This window comes from Trachypithecus francoisi, unplaced genomic scaffold (genome assembly GCF_009764315.1).
Source record: "Trachypithecus francoisi isolate TF-2019V2 unplaced genomic scaffold, Tfra_2.0 Lachesis_group11, whole genome shotgun sequence".
Classification (NCBI taxonomy): Eukaryota; Metazoa; Chordata; class Mammalia; order Primates; family Cercopithecidae; genus Trachypithecus; species Trachypithecus francoisi.
In genome coordinates this window covers 32,087,097-32,109,937 of record NW_022681456.1, presented here as the reverse complement: position 1 = coordinate 32,109,937, position 22,841 = coordinate 32,087,097, and the positions used below count along the sequence as shown (strand labels likewise).

Sequence of the window (22,841 nt, the reverse complement as noted above, 5' to 3'; positions counted from 1 at the left end):
GCAGTTTTGGAGACATAAGGAAGACACCCCAAAAGGATCTACAAGAGGAAAGAAGACCTTGGCTAGAGATGAAGCAAGGATGAACTGGCTTGGAGTTATGATGACTCTGCTAGAACATGTCATTGTATATAATCAGGCCATAGCTGATATACAGAAAAAGGGGAATCAAGCACAATAAGAGCTCCAGGCACTAATGCAGACTATGAAGAAAGCACATTCTGTATGACTGGCCATGGTTTAGGAGTGCTGGACAGGCTCGGAGCTCTGGATCTAATTCATTCATTCATATAACCAGAGATGAGATCAAACTATTTTAACAGCTGGTATGCCCTAAGCAACAACCAACCAGAATGGCCCCAAGCCTTAGGACTGAAAAAGATCCTGGAGGACCCCTACTTTGCCAGTATTAGCCTTTAAGTTTCTAGGTCAACAGGAGGTCCAAGATCGCAGAGGAGCAGCCCAAGTGGCCAGGGAAATTTCAGGGAACACTTGAGGTGATCAGATAATAGGATATTTATGAGCCTAACTACATTATTAGTTAACATTCGAGCTAAAGTTGTTAATTTCTTGCTTTGTCCTGGGCACTGCAGTAGGCACCAGATATTTGATAGAGGGTTAAACAACAATGTCATCTTCCCCACCTTCATGGATTATAGGCTATTCAGTAAAACAGACATTAAATAAATAACTGCAATAAAGTTTGACAAGAGATGATAAAGAAAGTACAAGGTGCTCTAGAAACATTTAGCAGAAGGGAATGCAAATGTATCCAGGTAACAGGAAAAGTCTCTTTAAATAAGTAGTGTTAAAATGAAAACTGAAGAATAACTAAGGCTTAGGCAGTGGACGAGGTAGAGAGGAAGGTGTTGCAGTCAGAGGAGAAGTCTATGCCAAGGCCCGTAAGCTAAAGACAGTGAGGTGACCACAGGGTTCAGGAAGAAGACACTGTTCTAAAGATTGGTCTGTCCTCTCCAGGCCCACAGCTCCACAGGAGCAGGAGGGAGCTTTCCAACACAAAAATGCTCTCTAATCAGAAGAGCAAATGCCACAGGAGGTGGAAGACCCTTCAGGTAAATAAACAACAAAAAAAATTCAATAAAGTGTTTCTACTTCTGAGAAGATAAACATACATTTCTCTATTCCTCCTGCTAATAAAATTAAAAATCCTGACATTCCATATAAAAGAAACATCAGACGACTCTGAAAGGTGGAAAGAAGGCAGCCCACTAGAGACCCCAGAGCTGAAGAGTGGTACAGGGTGAGTTCCCTGAATTTTCTTTTTGCTTCATGTATCCCAGCTTGAGAGTCAAAGAAGCCAGCTAGCCTCGAAATGGCAACAGACACAAGCAAAAAAATAAAATAAGATAAAAACCCCTCATAAAGGCCTGTTCTCTCTCTAGTCACAGGGCCAGGAAAGGAGCAGCCTATGAAGATGGAAAACTCTTAGACCCCAACCACTCCATTCCACAGAATAATCTGTTCACCCCACCCACACCCATGCCAGCCTAGATTCCATACCCACAGCCTGTCACAAGGCGCCCTTTGCCTCCTTGCTGGCAATGTCACAGGAGGCCTAGTGGAAAATCGGGACTTTCACCATGGTCCAGCAGTGACAAAGCCACCACCTCCATGATGTCAGTGAATTCCACCTTGTTGTCCTCAGATGTTATGGGTGGTCCTAGTTAACCAGCTTCCCAGGGAAGCCTCTCCCCTTGAGTTCGCTTTGCATCATCGTTGAGTCTTGTACACCGTCTGATGCCCATGCATTTTATTCTGGCAGTGCTAAGAGCACCAGAAGGATAGCAGGAGCAGGATGGTGTTGTGGGACAGATTTAGTCACCGGTCAGATGACTGACAGACCAGGAGGGTTTTCATCTAGAGACCATTCTCAGAGTTTGGAGGATCCTTCCTCCTTTCTCATACTTGTATTCAATCCAGGTCATTTACCAAGTGTTTTGTTCACAAAGAGATTAAGCTATGCTTGTAAGGGTAACCTTTGATCTAAGGTTTGTGAAAGCTGCATCGTGCTGAGGTAACCTGGTCTCCTGGAAATCCAGTTGGAAATCCCCAACCGGACAGATAGGACTGACCCTGTGAGTTGCTTGAGTGGCCTTATGCCTATCATTAATCGTATAGCCATGATACATCTCATTGTATACCACACTTCACCCCTGACCCTGAGGGGGTCAATAGTTGAGAGGCCGCCCGAGCTTGAAAGTGCACTCCATGGTCAGTCAAATCTTGAGAAACAGATCTTCTGTAGGACGGTGAGTAGGAGTCGGTGGCACCCTCAGAACAATCTGGAATTGAACTGTATCATCACAGAGAGTATAGAGTAGATCTAGTGTCCAGCTGAGCAGTCAGGGGAGTTCATGAAAATGGGGCTCAGCTGTGGCTTTGGGGCAGACTCACCAATGATGAGGGAAGAATAGAGGACAGGTTGCGACCAAGTCTGGAGGGGAAGCAACGGATGTGTGACAGGCCAGCGAAGGCATGCCCAGCAGGCTGGAAGGTTGGCTGCTCAGTGGGTGGCCAAAATGTGGTGGAGGCTGTCAGTGACCTCAGTGCCAAGTAATCGGTGAATAGGTCTGGAGAAGCCACATTTGGATGTGGAAAGTCACCTCACCCGGAGGAGCAGCAGCAGAACACGGGCACATTGGGGCTTGGAAACACGATTACATGAGCAGAACTCATGTAATGGACTCAGTGGTAGCAGGCTTGGAGTTGCTTGATTGCAGAGCAATGACATGTAAAAATGGAACAGAAGGATAAGGAGGACACAGAACTAAGCAATTAGGTCTGGGGACACTGTGTGCTGAGGTGCTGTCAAAGATCTAAAATCATGATCTTGAACATGGCCAGATGAAGCCAAAGTTCAAGATGTTGTCCATTCCAGATGGCTGCCAGGCACAACTGGGGCAGCAAATGTCTCTAGGAGGCACTGGCTGCAGAAACAGTGGTGGCCCAAGAGAACCCTAGACAAATACACCAGTAAACTCTTGCCAGGGAGGGATATAAGCAGGATGGGTGGGACAGTCTTTGAGTCATTCTGGGCACAGGGCAGGAATGTTAGCAGTGAAGGCATCTTCCCAACGGTGGAAGTTGATGCTCAGCCATCCAGATGGGTGGTGGGTCAGTGGACGGGATGATTGGGCGACACTGATATTAAGGAGGGTTTGCAGGAATTCATGAGGCTTGCCAGACAGGAGCCAATTTGAAAGTACCGTTCAGCGTAACTGCCAGTAGAGGTCACTCTGCCCTTGGGAACAGCTGGACTGGGCCTCATCCAGTGGATGATGGGTATGGGAAGGCCAGGGAGAGCAGAGCCCAGTGTGAGACCTCTGGTGCAAGGTCCTGGATGGTGGGTGGGGAGCAAGGTGCTGCTGCGAACACTGTTGGATGGTTCTGTCGCAGCATTTTCCAGGGTGGTGAGGACCTACAGAGCTCAATTAACTTCAGGGACTGTGGCCATCAGGGCGAGGAGAGTTGGTTTGGCTTATGATGGGCTCTCCTTAAAAACATCTGTAAGGTATCTGGGTGCAAGGTAGCCTGTTTCAGGGTCTCCCAGTTGTGCCCCTGTTCCATGGGAGTGGCGGCTATACAAACTCACTGGAGCATGCCTAAGCGCCATAGTAGCTTCCCTTCTTCCTCAGTGTACACCAGCCACCTTCAGCCCTTGATGAAAAGAGGCTCATGCTGGGGGTGCTATTCATCAGGCCTGAATAGCCACTGCAACAGAGTGCAGGGACAACTATGTCTACCTGCCCCACTCTGTGCCTGGATAAGCTCCACAGGGTCTTGAAATAAGGAAACGATCTTATTATCTTTAAAGATAGCCGCTGGCCGTTGTATTTGTATTTCTCAGCCTATGAGTTGCAAAGCACATCCTGTCAGGTACACACAGCACAGCCAGGTGGTGCCTTTCTTGTTGGGTTCCTGCACCAGGTCTTTGAGCAGGCTTTGAATTTCTGTCCACAACAGGCGTGAACCTCTTCATGGACTTGTATGGTGTCTAGGACACACTTCCTCATCTCAGCCAGCTGTGGAGGTGGCAGCTGCTTTCTCAGCCCAGGTGATGACTGGTGACACCTGTGGTGTAGCCAGCGGTAAGCCAGCACACTCAGGATCATCATTCCACAGCTCACAGGGCTCTGGATCGGCCAGGCAGAATGACGCGACTCTGAAGTGAGCCCGCGTGACTTGGGCATGTTGCCTGTGGGATGCTGCCAGCAACACCCAGCAGGCATCATAGGGTGGGGCACACCCCTTGAGAAGCCACGCTGTCTCAACTGGAGTGCATGGTGGGCTGGGAACAGCTGTGACGTGCCCTTTGATGATTCTTGTGGACTTCACTGGTGATGTTAGTCCATTGGGAAACATGCTTCTAAGTCCCTAGCTGGTGGACAATAGCACATAACCCGTCAGCAGGTAAGCTTCACCTTTGCCTTCTTGGTCTGTGACATCACGATACCAAGATCTTTGGGGGCAAGAAGCAACCTCTCACAGCAGGAGCCAGAGACACACCAGCCAGCGGTTGGCTCTTCAAGCCGGGGCATCCTCCACCTCTGCTTCCTCCTCCTTAGAGCCTGTCCCCAATTACTGGGGGCCAGAATGGTCTTAAGAATAATTTTGGCAGGTTTTTATGGTGGCAATTTCACAACAGAGGCACAGACAAAGTGTATGTAGAAGGCAGCAACAGACCAGAAAGTAAAATAAGAACTGCCAGGCACACTATGGAGTGTTTCAGAGGGCTTCATCTGATTTCTTGATCATAACCAGTCCCCAGTCACCCTTTCCCAGTCCTTCCTTAGAAATGGGTGTCATTACACACTTGCTCATTTACTTATCCTATCCTCAGTGCCAGTTGTGTTCAGAGGTTATAGGTGGACCTAGTTAACCAACTTCCCCAGGTACAATGTCTCCTCTTCTGTTCACTTCACATCAAAGATGAGTCTTAGGCACCATCTAATGCTCAATCAGTTTATTCTGGCAGCACTCTTAGAAGACAGGTAGTGAGAATAAGCTGTTGTCATGGGCCAGATACAGTCAGGGAGTCAGATCATGAACTGACCAGAGAGTCTTCATCCAGAGACCATTGTCAGACCTTGGGGGGGGCGGGGGGGGGGTCCTTCTCCCTTTCTTATACCTGTATTTAGTCCAGGTTAGTTACCAAGTGTTTCTTTCATAAAAGGTATTTAAGCTATTATTTTAAAAGTAAGCTTTGTTCTAAGGTTTATGAAAGCTGCATCTGTGCTGAGGTGGCTTTGTTTCCTGGAAATCCCTGAGCCAGGGTTGTAAATTCCCACGAGACGTGTAGTATCAGTCCTACAAGATGTTTCAGTGGGCCTTATGCGCCATCATTAATCTTATAGCCCCAATATGTCTCATAGTATACTACATACCCCTATCCTGCATAACAAGGAGCTCCTCCCTCTAGACTTCTACCTCCACCTGACAGTAATGAGGCAGCACCCTCCCTTATGCTACTGAAGTAGTGTTAGAGAAAGCCAGCTAAAACAGAAGGTGAGATTCAAAGTCTCATCACATAATATTGAAATGCCCAGGTTTCAGTGGAAATTAACTTTTCATAGAAAGAACCAGGAAGATCTCAAACTAAATATAAAAAGACAATCTATAGATGTCAATACAGAGATTATAGAAATAGAATTATTTGATAAAAAATTTGAAACAGCCATGATTAAAAAATGCTTTAACAATTAGAACTCACTTGAAACTAATGAAAAAATAGAGGGAAAAAAAGATACATAGAGAGAAAAATCTCAGTAAAAAAAGAAGATATTAGGAAGAACCAAATGAAATTGTTATGCTGAAGAAATACAATAACTGAAATAAAAATTTTAAATGAATGGGCACAACAGCAAAATAGAGGGAACCGAGAAAAGATCAGTGAACTAAATGACAGACCAACAGAAATAACACAAACTGAACAACAGAGGGAAATGAAATGAAGAAATATAAAGTAAACTTCAGGGATCTGTAGAACCATAACAAAAAATTTTAACATTCATGTCATGAGAGTCCCAGAGGAAAAGAGAAAGACGATGGGGTGGAAAAGTACTCAAAGAATTAATGTCTGAACTTCTCAAATTTGGCAAGAGACATAAATCTCTTTCAGACTTATGAAAGAAGCTGATCCAAGATTCAAGAAACTGAGTAACCCTAAAAAAATAGGAAAAGAAAAGAAAGAAATACATGCCAAGACACATCAAAAACTCAAAACAAAGAAATATACACCAAGATACATCATAATTAAACTTCTGAAAACTAAAGAAAAAACAAAACAAAACAAAAAAAACCCTGAGAGCATCCAGAAAGAAATGACTCCTTACCTGTAAGGGAAAACAATTAGAATAGTAGCATATTTATCATCAGAAATGATAGAGACAAGAAGAAAGTAGCAAAATATTTTTTTAACTCATGAGGAAAAAAAACTAACAACTCAGAATCATACACCCGACAAACATACCCTTTGGGGATAAAGGGGAAACTCAAGACATTCTCAGGTGAAGGAACACTAAAAGAATGGCTAAAAGAAGTTTTCTAAACAGAAAGGAAATGGTAGAAAGAAGGAACCCTAGAACAACTCACAGGAAGGCAGAAAACAAAAAACAGAAATACCAAACAGAAAACCAAAAAATGATGCTTAAGCCTTAACATACCAGTAATTATATAAAATGTGAATGGTCTAAGTACACCAATGAAAAGACGGAGATTGACAGGTTGGATTTTTTAAAAAAGACTCAACTATGTGCTGTCTACAAAAAAACTCACTTCAAATATAGCAGCATAGGCGGTTCACAGTGAAAAAATGGAAAAATATATTATGCAACCATGAATCAATGGAAAGTAGAAGTAACTATATTAATATCAGATAAATAGACTTCACAGCAAAAAAATTTCTCAGAGACAGATAGGGACATTATATAATAACAAAAAGGTTAATCCTTCAGTAAGACCCAATGCGTGAAGCAAAGCAAAAACTGATAGAACTAAAAGGGAAATAGGCAAATACACAATTATATTTGGAGAATTCACCACCCCTCTCTCAACAATTGATAAAACAACTAAACAGAAAATCAGCAACCATCAACAACCAGAATTTAATTGATAGTTATGGAACACTCTACCTAATAAAAAAGATTACACATTCTTTTCAAGCGCTCATGGAACATATGCCAAAATACCATATCCTAGGTTATAAAACAGACCTCAACAAGTTTAAAAGAACTGAAATCATAGTGTGTTCTCTGATCACAATGGAATCAAACTAGAAATCAATAACAGAAAGATAACAGGAAAATATTTGAATACTTGCAAACTAAGTAACATACTTCTAAATAATCCATGAATCAAAAGAATATCTCAAAGAAAACTTAAAAATGCATTCAGCTGAATGTAAACAAGCATACAAGATGTCAAAAGTTGTGGAACACAGGTAAACTAGTGCCAAGAAGGAAATTTTCAGCATAAATGCTCACATTAGAAAAGAGGAGAAAAGACATACGGCAAGATGGCCAAATAGGAACAGCTCTAGTCTCCAGCTCCCAGCACGAGCGACACAGAAGACAGGTGATTTCTGCATTTTCAACTGAGGTACTAGTTTTATCTCACTAGGGAGTGCCGGACAATCAGTGCTGGTCAGCTATTGCAGCCCGACCAGCGAGAGCTGAAGCAGGGTGAGGCATTGCTTCACCTGGGAAGCACAAGAGGGAAGGGAATCCCTTTTCCTAGCCAGGGGAACTGAGACACACAACACCTGGAAAAGTGGGTAACTCCCACCCCAATACTGTGCTTTAAGCAGATGGGCACACCAGAAGATTATATCCCAAACCTGGCCGGGAGGGTCCCATGCCCATGGAGCCTTCCTCATTGCTGGGACAGCAGTCTCTGATCTAACTGCAAGGCAGCAGCGAGGCTGGGGGAGGGGCGCCCGCCATTGCTGAGGCTTAAGTAGGTAAACAAAGCCCTGGGAAGATCGAACTGGGTGGAGCTCACAGCGGCTCAAGGAGGCCTGCCAGTCTCTGTAGACTGCACCTCTGGGAACAGGGCACAGCTAAACAACAACAACAACAACAACAAAAAAGCAGCAGAAACCTCTGCAGACGCAAACGACTCTGTCTGACAGCTTTGAAGAGAGCAGTGGATCTCCCAACACGGAGGTTGAGATCTCAGAAGGGACAGACTGCCTGCTTAAGTGGGTCCCTGACCCCTGAGTAGCCTAACTGGGAGACATCCTCCACTAGGGGCAGACCGACACCCCACACCTCACACGGTGGAGTACACCCCTCAGAGGAAGCTTCCAAAGCAAGAATCAGACAGGTACACTCGCTGTTCAGCAGTATTCTATCTTCTGCAGCCTCTGCTGCTGACACTCAGGCAAACAAGGTCTGGAGTGGACCTCAAGCAATCTCCAACAGACCTACAGCCGAGGGTCCTGACAGTTAGAAGGAAAACTAACAAAGAGGAAGGATACCCACACCAAAACCCCATCAGTATGTCACCATCATCAACGACCAGAGGCAGATAAAACCACAAAGATGGGGAAAAAGCAGGGCAGAAAAGCTGGAAATTCAAACAATAAGAGTGCATCTCCCCCTCCAAAGGAACGCAGCTAATCGCCAGCAACGGATCAAAGCTGGACGGAGAATGACTTTGACGAGATGAGAGGAGAAGGCTTCAGTCCATCAAACTTTTCAGAGCTAAAGGAGGAATTACGTACCCAGCACAAAGAAACTAAAAATCTTGAAAAAAAAGTGGAAGAATTGATAACTAGAATAATTAATGCAGAGAAGGCCATAAACGAAATGACAGAGATGAAAACCATGACACGAGAAATATGTGACAAATGCACAAGCTTCAGTAACTGACTTGATCAACTGGAAGAAAGAGTATCAGCGATTGAGGATCAAATGAATGAAATGAAGCGAGAAGAGAAGTCTAAAGAAAAAAGAAGAAAAAGAAATGAACAAAGCCTGCAAGAAGTATGGGATTATGTAAAAAGACCAAATCTACGTCTAATTGGGGTGCCTGAAAGTGAGGGAGAAAATGGAACCAAGTTGGAAAACACTCTTCAGGATATCATCCAGGAGAACTTCCCCAACCTAGTAGGGCAGGCCAACATTCAAATTCAGGAAATACAAAGAATGCCACAAAGATACTCCTCGAGAAGAGCAACTCCAAGACACATAATTGCCAGATTCACCAAAGTTGAAATGAAGGAAAAAATCTTAAGGGCAACCAGAGAGAAAGGTCGGGTTACCCACAAACGGAAGCCCATCAGACTAACAGCAGATCTCTTGGCAGAAACTCTACAAGCCAGAAGAGAGTGGGGGTCAATATTCAACATTCTTAAAGAAAAGAATTTTAAACCCAGAATTTCATATCCAGCCAAACTAAGTTTCATCAGTGAAGGAGAAATAAAATCCTTTACAGATAAGCAAATGCTTAGAGATTTTGTCACCACCAGGCCTGCCTTACAAGAGACCCTGAAGGAAGCATTAAATATGGAAAGGAACAACCGGTACCAGCCATTGCAAAAATATGCCAAAATGTAAAGACCATCGAGGCTAGGAAGAAACTGCATCAACTAACGAGCAAAATAACCAGTTAATATCATAATGGCAGGATCAAGTTCACACATAACAATATTAACCTTAAATGTAAATGGACTAAATGCTCCAATGAAAAGACACAGACTGGCAAACTGGATAAAGAGTCAAGACCCATCAGTCTGCTGTATTCAGGAGACCCATCTCACATGCAGAGACATACATAGGCTCAAAATAAAGGGATAGAGGAAGATCTACCAAGCAAATGGAGAACAAAAAAAAGCAGGGGTTGCAATCCTAGTCTCTGATAAAACAGACTTTAAACCATCAAAGATCAAAAGAGACAAAGAAGGCCATTACATAATGGTAAAGGGATCAATTCAACAGGAAGAGCTAACTATCCTAAATACATACGCACCCAATACAGGAGCACCCAGATTCATAAAGCAAGTCCTTAGAGACTTACAAAGAGACTGAGACTCCCATACAATAATAATGGGAGACTTTAAAACCCCACTGTCAACATTAGACAGATCAACGAGACAGAAAGTTAACAAGGATATCCAGGAATTGAACTCATCTCTGCAGCAAGCAGACCTAATAGACATCCACAGAACTCTCCACCCCAAATCAACAGAATATACATTCTTCTCAGCACCACATCACACTTATGCCAAAATTGACCACATAATTGGAAGTAAAGCACTCCTCAGCAAATGTACAAGAAGAGAAATTATAACAAACTGTCTCTCAGACCACAGTGCAATCAAACTAGAACTCAGGACTAAGAAACTCAATCAAAACCGCTCAACTACATGGAAACTGAATAATCTGCTCCTGAATGACTACTGGGTATATAATGAAATGAAGGCAGAAATAAAGATGTTCTTTGAAACCAATGAGAACAAAGATACAACATACCAGAATCTCTGGAACACATTTAAAGCAGTGTGTAGAGGGAAATTTTTAGCACTAAATGCCCACAAGAGAAAGCAGGAAAGATCTAAAATTGACACTCTAACATCACAATTAAAAGAACTAGAGAAGCAAGAGCAAACACATTCAAAAGCTAGCAGAAGGCAAGAAATAACTAAGATCAGAGCAGAACTGAAGGAGATAGAGACACAAAAAACCCTCCAAAAAATCAATGAATCCAGGAGTTGGTTTTTTGAAAAGATCAACAAAATTGATAGACCACTAGCAAGACTAAGAAAGAAGAAAAGAGAGAAGAATCAAATAGATGCAATAAAAAATGGTAAAGGGGATATCACTACCGACCCCACAGAAATACAAACTACCATCGGAGAATACTATAAACACCTCTACGCAAATCAACTAGAAAATCTAGAAGAAATGGATAATTTCCTGGACACTTACAGTCTCCCAAGATTAAACCAGGAAGAAGTTGAATCCCTGAATAGACCAATAGCAGGCTCTGAAATTGAGGCAATAATTAATAGCCTACCAACCAAAAACAGTCCAGGACCAGATGGATTCACAGCTGAATTCTACCAGAGGTACAAGGAGGAGCTGGTACCATTCCTTCTGAAACTATTCCAATCAATAGAAAAAGAGGGAATCCTCCCTAACTCATTTTATGAGGCCAACATCATCCTGATACCAAAGCCTGGCAGAGACACAACAAAAAAAGATAATTTTAGACCAATATCCCTGATGAACATCGATGCAAAAATCCTCAATAAAATATGGCAAACCAGATCCAGCAGCACATCAAAAAGCTTATCCGCCATGATCAAGTGGGCTTCATCCCTGGGATGCAAGGCTGGTTCAACATACGCAAATCAATAAATGTAATCCAGCATATAAACAAAACCAAAGACAAAAACCACATGATTATCTCAATAGATGCAGAAAAGGCCTTTGACAAAATTCAACAGCCCTTCATGCTAAAAACGCTCAATAAACTCAGTATTGATGGAACATATCTCAAAATAATAAGAGCTATTTATGACAAACCCACAGCCAATATCATACTGAATGGGCAAAAACTGGAAAAATTCCCTTTGAAAACTGGCACAAGACAAGGATGCCCTCTCTCACCACTCCTATTCAACATAGTGTTGGAAGTTCTAGCTAGGGCAATCAGGCAAGAGAAAGAAATCAAGGGAATTCAGTTAGGAAAAGAAGAAGTCAAATTGTCCCTGTTTGCAGATGACATGATTGTATATTTAGAAAACCCCATTCTCTCAGCCCAGAATCTCCTTAAGCTGATAAGCAACTTCAGCAAAGTCTCAGGACACAAAATTAATGTGCAAAAATCACAAGCATCCTTATACACCAGTAACAGACAAATAGAGAGCCAAATCATGAATGAACTTCCATTCACAATTGCTTCAAAGAGAATAAAATACCTAGGAATCCAACTTACAAGGGATGTAAAGGACCTCTTCAAGGAGAACTACAAACCACTGCTCAGCTAAATAAAAGAGGACACAAACAAATGGAAGAACATACCATGCTCATGGATAGGAAGAATCAATATCATGAAAATGGCCATACTGCCCAAGGTAATTTATAGATTCATTGCCATCCCCATCAAGCTACCAATGAGTTTCTTCACAGAATTGGAAAAAACTGCTTTAAAGTTCATATGGAACCAAAAAAGAGCCCGCATTGCCAAGACAATCCTAAGTCAAAAGAACAAAGCTGGAGGCATCACGATACCTGACTTCAAATTATACTACAAGGCTACAGTAACCAAAACAGCATGGTACTGGTACCAAAACAGAGATATAGACCAATGGAACAGAACAGAGTCCTCAGAAATAATACCACACATCTACAGCCATCTGATCTTTGATAAACATGAGAAAAACAAGCAATGGGGAAAGGATTCCCTATTTAATAAATGGTGCTGGGAAAATTGGCTAGCCATAAGTAGAAAGCTGAAACTGGATCCTTTCCTTACTCCTTATACGAAAATTAATTCAAGATGGATTAGAGACTTCAATGTTAGACCTAATACCATAAAAACCCTAGAAGAAAACCTAGGTAATACCATTCAGGACATAGGCATGGGCAAGGACTCCATGTCTAAAACATACAAAAGCAATGGCAACAAAAGCCTAAATTGACAAATGGCATCTAATTAAACTAAAGAGCTTCTGCACGGCAAAAGAAACTACCATCAGAGTGAACAGGCAACCTACAGAATGGGAGAACATTTTTGCAATCTACTCATCAGACAAAGGGCTAATATCCAGAACCTACAAAGAACTCAAACAAATTTACAAGAAAAAAACAAACAACCCCATCAAAAAGTGGGCAAAGGATAGGAACAGACATTTCTCAAAAGAAGACATTCATACAGCCAACAGACACATGAAAAAATGCTCATCATCACTGGCCATCAGAGAAATGCAAATCAAAACCACAATGAGATACCATCTCACACCAGTTAGAATGGCAATCATTAAAAAGTCAGGAAACAACAGGTGCTGGAGAGGATGTGGAGAAATAGGAACACTTTTACACTGTTGGTGGGATTGTAAACTAGTTCAACCATTATGGAAAACAGTATGGCGATTCCTCAAGGATCTAGAACTAGAAGTACCATATGACCCAGCCATCCCATTACTGGGTATATACCCAAAGGATTATAAATCATGCTGCTATAAAGATACATGCACATGTATGTTTATTGCAGCACTATTCACAATAGCAAAGACTTGGAATCAACCCAAATGTCCATCAGTGATAGACTGGATTAAGAAAATGTGGCACATATACACCATGGAATACTATGCAGCCATAAAAAAGGATGAGTTTGTGTCCTTTGTAGGGACATGGATGCAGCTGGAAACCATCATTCTCAGCAATCTATCACAAGAACAGAAAACCAAACACCGCATGTTCTCACTCATAGGTGGGAACTGGACAATGAGATCACTTGGACTCGGGAAGGGGAACATCGCACACCGGGGCCTATCATGGGGAGGGGGGAGGGGGGAGGGATTGCATTGGGAGTTATATCTGATATAAATGACGAGTTGATGGGTGCTGACGAGTTGATGGGTGCAGCACACCAACATGGCACAAGTATACATATGTAACAAACCTGCACGTTATGCACATGTACCCTAGAACTTCAAGTTTATTTTAAAAATTAATTAATTAATTAATTAAGAAAGAAAGAAAAAAGAAAAGAGGAGAAGATTCTAATCAATAACCTAAGATCCCATCTCAAGAATAGCAAATTAAAACCCAAAGCAAGGAGAAAAGAAGTCATAAAGAGAAACGTTAAAAATCAATGAATGAAAATGGAAAAACAACACAGTAAAATCAATGGAAAAAAGAAGCTGGTTCTTTGAAAACATCAATGAAATAGACAAACCCATAGAAAGACCGAAAAAAATAAGATAAACATTACCAATATTAGGAATGAAACAGGGGCTATCACTACAGTTCCTGCAGATATCAAAAGGATAGTACAGAAATACTATGAACAACTATACATGTATAAATTTGCAAACTTAGATAAAATGGAACAATTCCTCAAAAACGTAAATTGTCACAATTTCATTGAATATGAAAGGGATAATTTGAATATCTTTATAACTATTAAGGAAATTAAATTCATAATTTTAAAACTAAAAAAAAAAAAACAATTCCAGGCCCAGATGCTTTCCCTAGAGAATTCTACCAAATAATTAAGGAACAATTGGCACTAATTTTAGACAATCTCTCCTAGAAAATAGAAAACAGAATCCTTTCCATTTTATTTTATGAAGATAGTATAACCCTGCTATCAAAACCAAGGGCAGTATACACACACACACACACACACACACATGCACACACACACACACACACACACGCTACAGATCAATATTCTTCATGAACATAGATGTAAAAATTCTTAATAAAATATTAGCACATAGAATTCAGCAATATATAAAAATAACTACACACCATGACCAAACAAGGTTTATTCCCGGTGTGCAAGGCTGTTTCTGCATTAAAAAATCAATCAATGTAATCCATCATGTAAGCAGGCTAAAGAAGAAGATCACATGATCATATAAATTGATGACAGAAAAAGTGTTTGAAAAAATTCAACACCCATTTATGGTGAAAACTCTCAGAAAAAAAATAGGAATAGAGAGTTTCCTGTTCACATTGGGGAACTGGGTAAGGATTTCCACTCTCATTACTTCTATTCAACATGATGTGGAAGTTGAAGCCAGTGCAATAAGGAAATAAAAGGCATACATACAGATCAGAAGGAAAGAAATAAAACTGCCCCTATTGGAAAATGACATGATTGTTTATGTAGAATATCTCAAGGAATATACCAAAACAAACCAAAACATAAAACAAAGAAACAAAAAACTCTCAGAACTAATAAATGAGCTCAGCAAGGTCACAAGATTGAAGATAAATATAAACACATTAATTTTATTTCTACATATTAGCATTGAACACATAGACACCAACATAAAAAATATGATTTGCATAGAAAAGCTAAATAAATGAAGAGACATACCATGTTCATGTTTTAGAAAAGTCAACATCGTAAAGATGTCATTTCTTCTCAAATGAATAAACAGCTTTCAGGCAATCAATATTTAAGCAAGATTTTTGTGTAGATACAGACCAAAATTATCCTAGACTTCATATGAAAAGGCAAAAGAACTAGAATAGCTAAAACAATTTTGAAAACTAAGAATACAGTGAGAGGAATCAATTGACCTGATCTTGAAACTTACTTTAAAGCTGCAGTAATCAAAATGATCAAATTATAAAGCTGTGTGGTATTGGCAGAAGCACAGACACATAAATAAGTGAAAGAAAACAGAATTCAGAAATAGACCCACACAAATATGCTTAATTGATTTTTTACAAACGTGTAAAGGCAGGTCAATGGAAGAAAGATAGCCTTTTCAACAAAAGGTGCTGGTTGAACATTCATAGAGGAAAAAAGAATGTCAACCTAAGTCTCACATTTTATACAAAAATTAACTCCAAAGGGATTGTAGGCTTAAATATAAAATGTAAAACTCTAAAACTCTTTGAAAAGAAACATAGAAGAAAATCTTCAAGATCTGGGGCTAGGTAAAATTCTTAGACTCTACACCAGAAACACAATCCATGAAAAGACAAATTGATAAACTAGACTTTATCCAAACTAAAAAAAAAAAAAAAAATTGTACTTTGACAGACCCTGTTATGAGGATAAAAAGACAAACTACAGTGTAAAAAAAATTTGAAAACCACATCTGACCAAGAGCTAGTATACAGAATATATGGGTTTGATATTGTACTATCAAGATGTTACCACTGCAAGATGTTACCACTGAGGGAAACTGAGTAAAGAGTATATGAGATCTCTCTGTATTATATCTCACAATTGCATGTAAATCCACAATTATCTCAAAACACAAAGTTTAATTTAAAAAAAAACTTTAAAGTATAGTCATCTCTGCCACTTGATATGTCCAGGTGTCAATATACATTGAGAGAAGTCTGGAAGGATGGTGACATCAACATTAAAAAAAAGATTTAGTGATTTATGACTTAAACCTCCAGGGGTCAGCTCTCACCTGCAACAAAGCTCCCATAAGTGATGCCAGCGCAGCCATTCCAATACATAGGGCTCCATACACCACACCTAAATGGACAACATAAAAGCCATTGTAAAATCCAGACCCAGAGAATTAGAATTCTCAATAGAATAATCCACCACACCTTTGATTCAAAGTAAGTAACATGACTGTGGTGAAGAATGGACACACACATCAGAGCCAGTGAATAAAGAAAAGGGCTGTTTTCCTCTGACATTAAACAGTGTTCCAAGAGGACAAAGCCCTTACATTGTGTCCCAGGATTAGTTATGACAGCAGGTTATATAAGAATTCCTGGAATTAACTATAGGGATTTAAAACTAAGAACTATATTGTGTTATTAATCTAATCCTCCATAAACATTTGTATATAAAGGAAGGCTCAGGTCTCTGTTTTTGGCTTGTAAAAAAATAGAATACTATTCAGCTCTGCTCTGTGCAAGGTGAGAGAGGGAGTAATAAACAGAAATTAGACTCTTCTGACTTTTAAGCATTCATTTCCCTTGGGAAGTGGCAATGGACACATGGGGTGTTGGAGGACTTTTAGACCCCTCATAATCTCCCTAAGTATCCTCAAGCCCTTCCTATTAAACTAGCAAAGAAAGGCAACTTCTGGATAAGCAGCACATCTGCCCTTCTGCTAAGTTGTTTTCTTCAAACTTCTTAAAAAAAATTTTTTTTTAAATAGAGACGGGTTGTCGCTATGTTGCCCAGACTGGCCTCGAACTCCTGGGCTCAAGCGATCCTCCCATCTTGGCCTCCCAAAGTCCTAGGATTACAGGCGTGAGTCACCATGCTCAGCCCAAACTTGTTTATAAAAGTTCTCAAGCCACCACTGGTGGTCAGATTGTGGAATATTTTTTTCTATTGACTTTCAGTATTTTCCAAATTTTCTCCAGGTACATGTATTACCTTTTAAGTTATAGGAAATATCATGCAAAAAGCCCTTTAATACTTTCATTCAGCAAAAGTCACCTGAAATCAGTTGATATAATTTCCCAAATGCAAAACTCAATATACAGAAAAAAAATGAATGCGAAATTTGCCCATCATTAAATTTTTGTATTTCTTATATTACATTATTTCTATCTTATTTTAGCACTCATAGCTTTGTTAAATATATTGAGTAAATAATGCAGCTGAATGAAAAACCTTAACTATTTTTTCAAAGAGTTCTCATAGATATGATTTTTATGCCTCTCAATTTTAATGTAAATAATATTTTCAATATATTAGGTTTGATTCTCCATTTGATAGGTTATGAACAGTCACCTATAATTTTGGGAACTCAAAGTTATTGGAAACACATTCAAATCATCTGCCACATTCTTCCCTATGTCCTTACTGCATATACTTCAAGATTATGATTTCATAGCACCCTTTAAAATGAATGAAAATCTCATCTATATTAGCAGAGTTGATTTGTCATTCATCAGCATCATTCCATGAGCACCAGCTAGTGCCTCCTGTTTTATATGCATTATCTCAAAACCCAATTCTGCAAAGTGTTTGTGTGCCCATTTTCCATATGGAGAAATAGAGGCTTGTATGGGTAACTGGATTTTCTCAAGGTTAACAGCTAGTAAATTAACAAAGCAAGACTGGGTTTGTCTCGCTTCAAAAGCATCTGTTCATTCTACTAACCACACAGCTTCAATAATCCCATAGTGAACCAGTCTAAAAACCCTTTAGGAAGCATTGCATCATTCTGAAATTATGCTCCAGGATTAAAATTGGGTACATAATAAAATGATGCATTGCTATTTAAATTTAGGGAACACTGAAGGATATAAATTAAGGACTCATTCCAGGCTACAGTCGTGGCAATTTTACATAGAATTATGGCTGCTAATAGGGTATAATTTACTATTTCTTTGACCGTCTATTAATGTTATTGTGTTGAGGTTAAAGATTCTTTCTCAAAAAGGAATTTGTTAGTCATTCATTTCAAGGTGTCAAAATGAAGAATGCAGTACATTGGCAAGATTTCTTTGAGTTGGATATTACATTTGAGACATCTGGGAACTGAAGATGCTTAAATCACTCTATTCAAGCCGGTATTTAACCCCTAATGATGCTCTACAATCGAACAGAACAGAAGTTGAGAATTTCTTGCACAAATTTATAGTTCATCTCCAGGACAGTGTACATAAGCAGACAGAACAGACAACTAAGACGAGTCAAAATTCTTAACACTCTGTTTCTTTATCTTCAATTCATCTAATCTATTAATCTAATTTAATGTAATCCTCTGTAAACATTTGGGAAGTGTCTATGGGAAGACTACGTAACTGAAACTGACTGTAAGTTGCTTCCACTTGCAGTTAATCTTCAATGTCTTCTTAGGTAACACAGAAATCTTCAGTGCCTTCTTAGGTAACACAGAAAAAATGTGGCTCTTGGTTCCAAAGTAGGGCTATTTCTTAGAACTGTGGACTACAGTTGAAAAGGAAAATAGTTGAATTTTTGTGTGTGTGTGGCTAAGAATTTTAACACAAATTGAGGATAGGATGAAGGCACAGGAAAAAAAGGACAGCCAAATCGGTCCCCTGCAAATTGTTGTTTGTGGTTCACTGACAATTAATTGTTTGAAGTGTCTCCCAAATCTTGATTACAGATATGGTAACGTTAAACACTGGATACAAACATTTAAAAAAATCTGCATTGTCATAGGCATACATATGTGGATATCCATTCATAATCAGAGGTTCTTCCTCTGTAGCTTCAGTGGAAAAAAAATTTTTGTGTCTCAAAAAAATCATCTCTCTGAGCTAAAATGGAATTGTGAAAACAGAAACTTACTCATTCCTTGGGAAATCCAAGACAGAGACCTTTCTGAGAGTGATCTGAAGTAAGGTTTGATTAGATCTTCCACAGTTACTGCTGCTAAGGCATTAATACTGGAGGACACTGTGCTGTAAGGGAAAAAAAACTTTTGATTTATAATATTTTACCTTTAATAATACTTTAAGTGGGAATGAGAAAGGGGTAAACAAATTGTCACTTCTAAAATATAACCCGATTTCTACTATGCTATTTTTACTTTATTTTATTATTAATTTTTTGAGACGGCTGGAGTGCAATGGCATGATCTCAGCTCACTGCAAGCTCCGCCTCCCGGGTTCATGCCATTCTCCTGTCTTAGCCTTCAGAGTAGCTGGAACTACAGGCGCCTGCCACCATGCCCTGCTAGTTTTTTGTATTTTTAGTAGAGATGGGGTTTCACTATGTTAGCCAGGATGGTCTCGATCTCCTGACCTCATGATCCGCCTGCCTCGGCCTCCCAAAGTGCTGGGATTACAGGCGTGGGCCACCACACCCGGCTCTACTATGCTATTTTTAATAATCACAGCACTGCCTTTCTGGAAACTGTTATCATCCAAAAATGATATTCAGGCAATAACTACAGGCTTGACAGTAAAAGAGAAAGGATATGTTAATGTTGCTTCCACTTGTAGTTAATCTTCAGTATCTAAAAGAATCGACACAGATTACTCCCTATTCTTATAAATAACAACTTTAAAACATACTTTTCTTTGTGCATAGAAGGGACTGTCATAAGTCCTCCCTACCATGTGCTGTAAATGTCAACAATATTAATTTCCTGAATCCCCACTAATGCACACTGTACATGTTGATAATAACAATTCTCTGGAAGAAAGGGCAATGATAGATCAGAAAATGTAAGATTCTTTGGGCAGTATATATTATTCAACATGTAAATGGAAGATTTCATTCAATTTTCAAGTTGACCATGCTTTAGCCTCATGTGTGTTTTCAATCAAGACTGTGGCACCCAGTTTTGATCATCAGCGAAAGCTACCGTCAACCGATCATCATTATTGTGACCACAGAGTATCACATCATAGGATGTATGATGGTGTATTAGAGAGCAGGGACCTAGTTAAAAGTGGGGCTGATGACAACAGGACACTAGTCCACAGAGATAAGTCAGATCACAGAGAGGACACATGCAGCAGATTGCCTACTTTGGGCCATCTGTGTCCATGCCCAGAACTCCACATTATCCCCCTAAAGTATCTAATAACAAAAGAAAGATCCCAACAGGGAAATCATGTGTTATTAGAGTCATAGTTCATACCTTAACGTCCCACTGTAAGCACAGGCCACAAAAAGTCCAGGAAGTCCTGGATAATCTTGCAGAATGTCCAGTACCAAATAAGGCATGAGCTGAAAAATTCCAACATTTATTTCCAAGTACTTTTCGCTACTGAATAAAATTAATGAATGCCTAGTTTATCATTTATCTTGCCTCCTTCAGGAACTGAAAGGAGCTATTCCACACAACTGATATTTTCAAATACCTAAAATTAAACCCTTTAACTACTAACATTTAGAGAAACGAATAGCACAGTAGTTAAGTAAAGAGGCTTTGGATTCACAGAGATACGGCTTTTGTAAGTGAAGTTCTGAGTCCCAGCTTCCTCATCTATAAAATAGTGGTAATAATATAACCTCATAGAGTTGCTGTAAAAGTTAATTTAGATAATGTATGTAAAACTCATAGTATAGTATATGGAATATAATAAATGCTCAAAACAAAGTAATTGTTATTCTTGGGAATAATAAGTTGTTTTAAAGGAAATATTTGACACACCTCTGTGCTTAAGTAAGCAGCATGCACTTAACTTTACTTCATGACTCAAGGACATTTTGTGAACTTTAGTCACTGCCCAGGATAGAAGATGTAATTTTAGCTGCATCAGTATAAGACATAGTGATGGGCGGAGAATGACTTCAGGAAATCCCTTAAACTTGCTTCTTTTAAAAAACTTCCTGATACTAACTTGCTTTTGATAACTTCTATTTTAAAAAATAAATATCAAATAAGGATAATCAAGTGTGTGACTTCAGGACTCTGTTGCATGGCAGCTTTTCTACAAAATCAGTTTCCGAATCAAAAGAGTCCTAAGTGGACAATTTTCTAGAAGAGTGTCCTCTCATGTGCATTAAAACCTGAACTTCTCCCACAGTACAGAGTAGATGACATGTCCTATTTTATCAGCTTCCATAGGCTCTTCAATTTCATTTAACAATAGTGTGCTTATGGGATATGGAAGAACTTCCTCCACTGTTGAAAGGGAATGTTTCAACAGTAGGATTGTTTCAGTTCTTTTAGGATTGTGTTCTCCACTTTTCCAAAGCTTATTCATTCTTTATTCTCAGAAAAATGGAATAGCATTTATCCCTATATGAGATCAAGACCCAGTTTTCCCAAAATATCATAAAGGTTTAACTTTAAACAATGTCCCACAAATAGCAAACATAGATTCCATCTATAGTGTTATAGCAAGTTCCAAAATCCTCTATCCTGTCTTCAACTTTCTCAAAAATCTGCGATGTAATTATTTCATGTCTGAGTGGCTCCCTCAAGTATAGGTAGAACCAATGAAATAGGATTGATAGAGAAGAAAATAGTAAAACTATATCTAGGAACTGGACTGCTTCCTCTGGGCAAATGCCAGCAGAGCATAGAGAAACATATCCTTGCTCTCTCGAGGATAAGGGGTTTTTTTGTATTTGTTTTTTTGTTTTAAGACAGTCTCTCTCTCTCACCCAGGTTGGAGTACAGTGGCTTGATCTTGGCTCATTGCAATCTTCACCTCCCAGGTTCAAGCGATTCTCCTGCCTCAGCCTCCTGTGTAGCTGGGATTACGGGAGTCCACCACTATGCCCGGCTAATTTTTGCATTTTTAATAGAGACGGATTTTACCATGTTGGCCAGGCTAGTCTTGAACTCCTGACCTCAAGTGATTCGCCTGCCTCATCCTCCCAAAGCACTAAGATTACAGGTGTGAGCCACCACAACTGGGTGAGAATAAGGTTCTGACACAATCTTCCACTGTCTTATTTGCACGGTATCCCCAGTGAAATGTTAATTGAATTTACTTGTTAACTAACACAGTCCTGGAAACATCAGTTGAAGAGAAACCTTCATGGACTGTCTAAGCGTGTACAGGCAAGACACCCTGAATGTATTTTATAAGATGTCTCAAAGGTGGGAAGTCGTAGGGACTTTTTTTTTTTTTTGCCGAGGGTAAAGGCAAAGTACATTAAAAACTTTTTTTAAGTCCTTATTGTCTTCATGACAATATAGATTGATAACAGTCACAAACTATTCTTTATTAGAGGGAATGTAACAGAACAGTGCCTCCATCTTCATAGTAAACCTGATTCTTACCTTCTCTGAGAGGACAGGGAGGGTGTGTTTATCAAAAGGAGGGCATAAGGTAAGATACGGTTGAGAAACAGCTCCAGGGTGTTTTTATTTTCTAGCCCCACAAAGTTGTACTTTTCTGGGAGCATGAGATGCATTTGCATCAACAGAAATTCAATCTATTTTCATTCTAATGAATCCCCTAGGAACTTGTTCTGCAAGCGAGTCTTAGAAAATAATTTTGGCAAGAACTCAGGCTTTAGAATTGGGCAATGCTGGGTTTGAACTCTAGTTCCCCTTTTTGAAAGACAATAAATGGCACAGAGGTTCAAAGTTAGGACTCTGGTGGCAGCTGGCTTGGTTTTAAATCCTGGCTTCAGGTTACTAGCTAGTTACTCACTTAAATTCTTTAGGCCTGAATTCTCTCATCTTTGAAAGGAAGATAATCATAGAACCTACATCAGAGGGTGACTGTGAAGATTAAAAGTTGAAATTTATATGAGGCATTTAT

The 22,841-nt window shown here is 39.8% G+C and overlaps 1 protein-coding gene across 2 annotated transcripts in view; it reads right to left on the bottom strand.

Annotated features, from left to right (window-relative positions):
• Nucleotides 1–22,841, bottom strand: part of SLC5A8 (solute carrier family 5 member 8) — a 65,717-nt gene that overhangs the window by 18,088 nt on the left and 24,788 nt on the right. The window contains exons 8-10 of one of the 2 annotated variants that reach the window (XM_033220909.1): nt 20,255–20,343; nt 18,955–19,067; nt 16,133–16,200 (exon numbers count right to left, since the gene is read on the bottom strand). In XM_033220909.1, coding sequence (XP_033076800.1) covers nt 16,133–16,200; nt 18,955–19,067; nt 20,255–20,343 — 270 coding nt within the window. The remainder of the gene's footprint in view (nt 1–16,132; nt 16,201–18,954; nt 19,068–20,254; nt 20,344–22,841) is intronic. The other variant, XM_033220910.1, reaches the window with a different exon arrangement.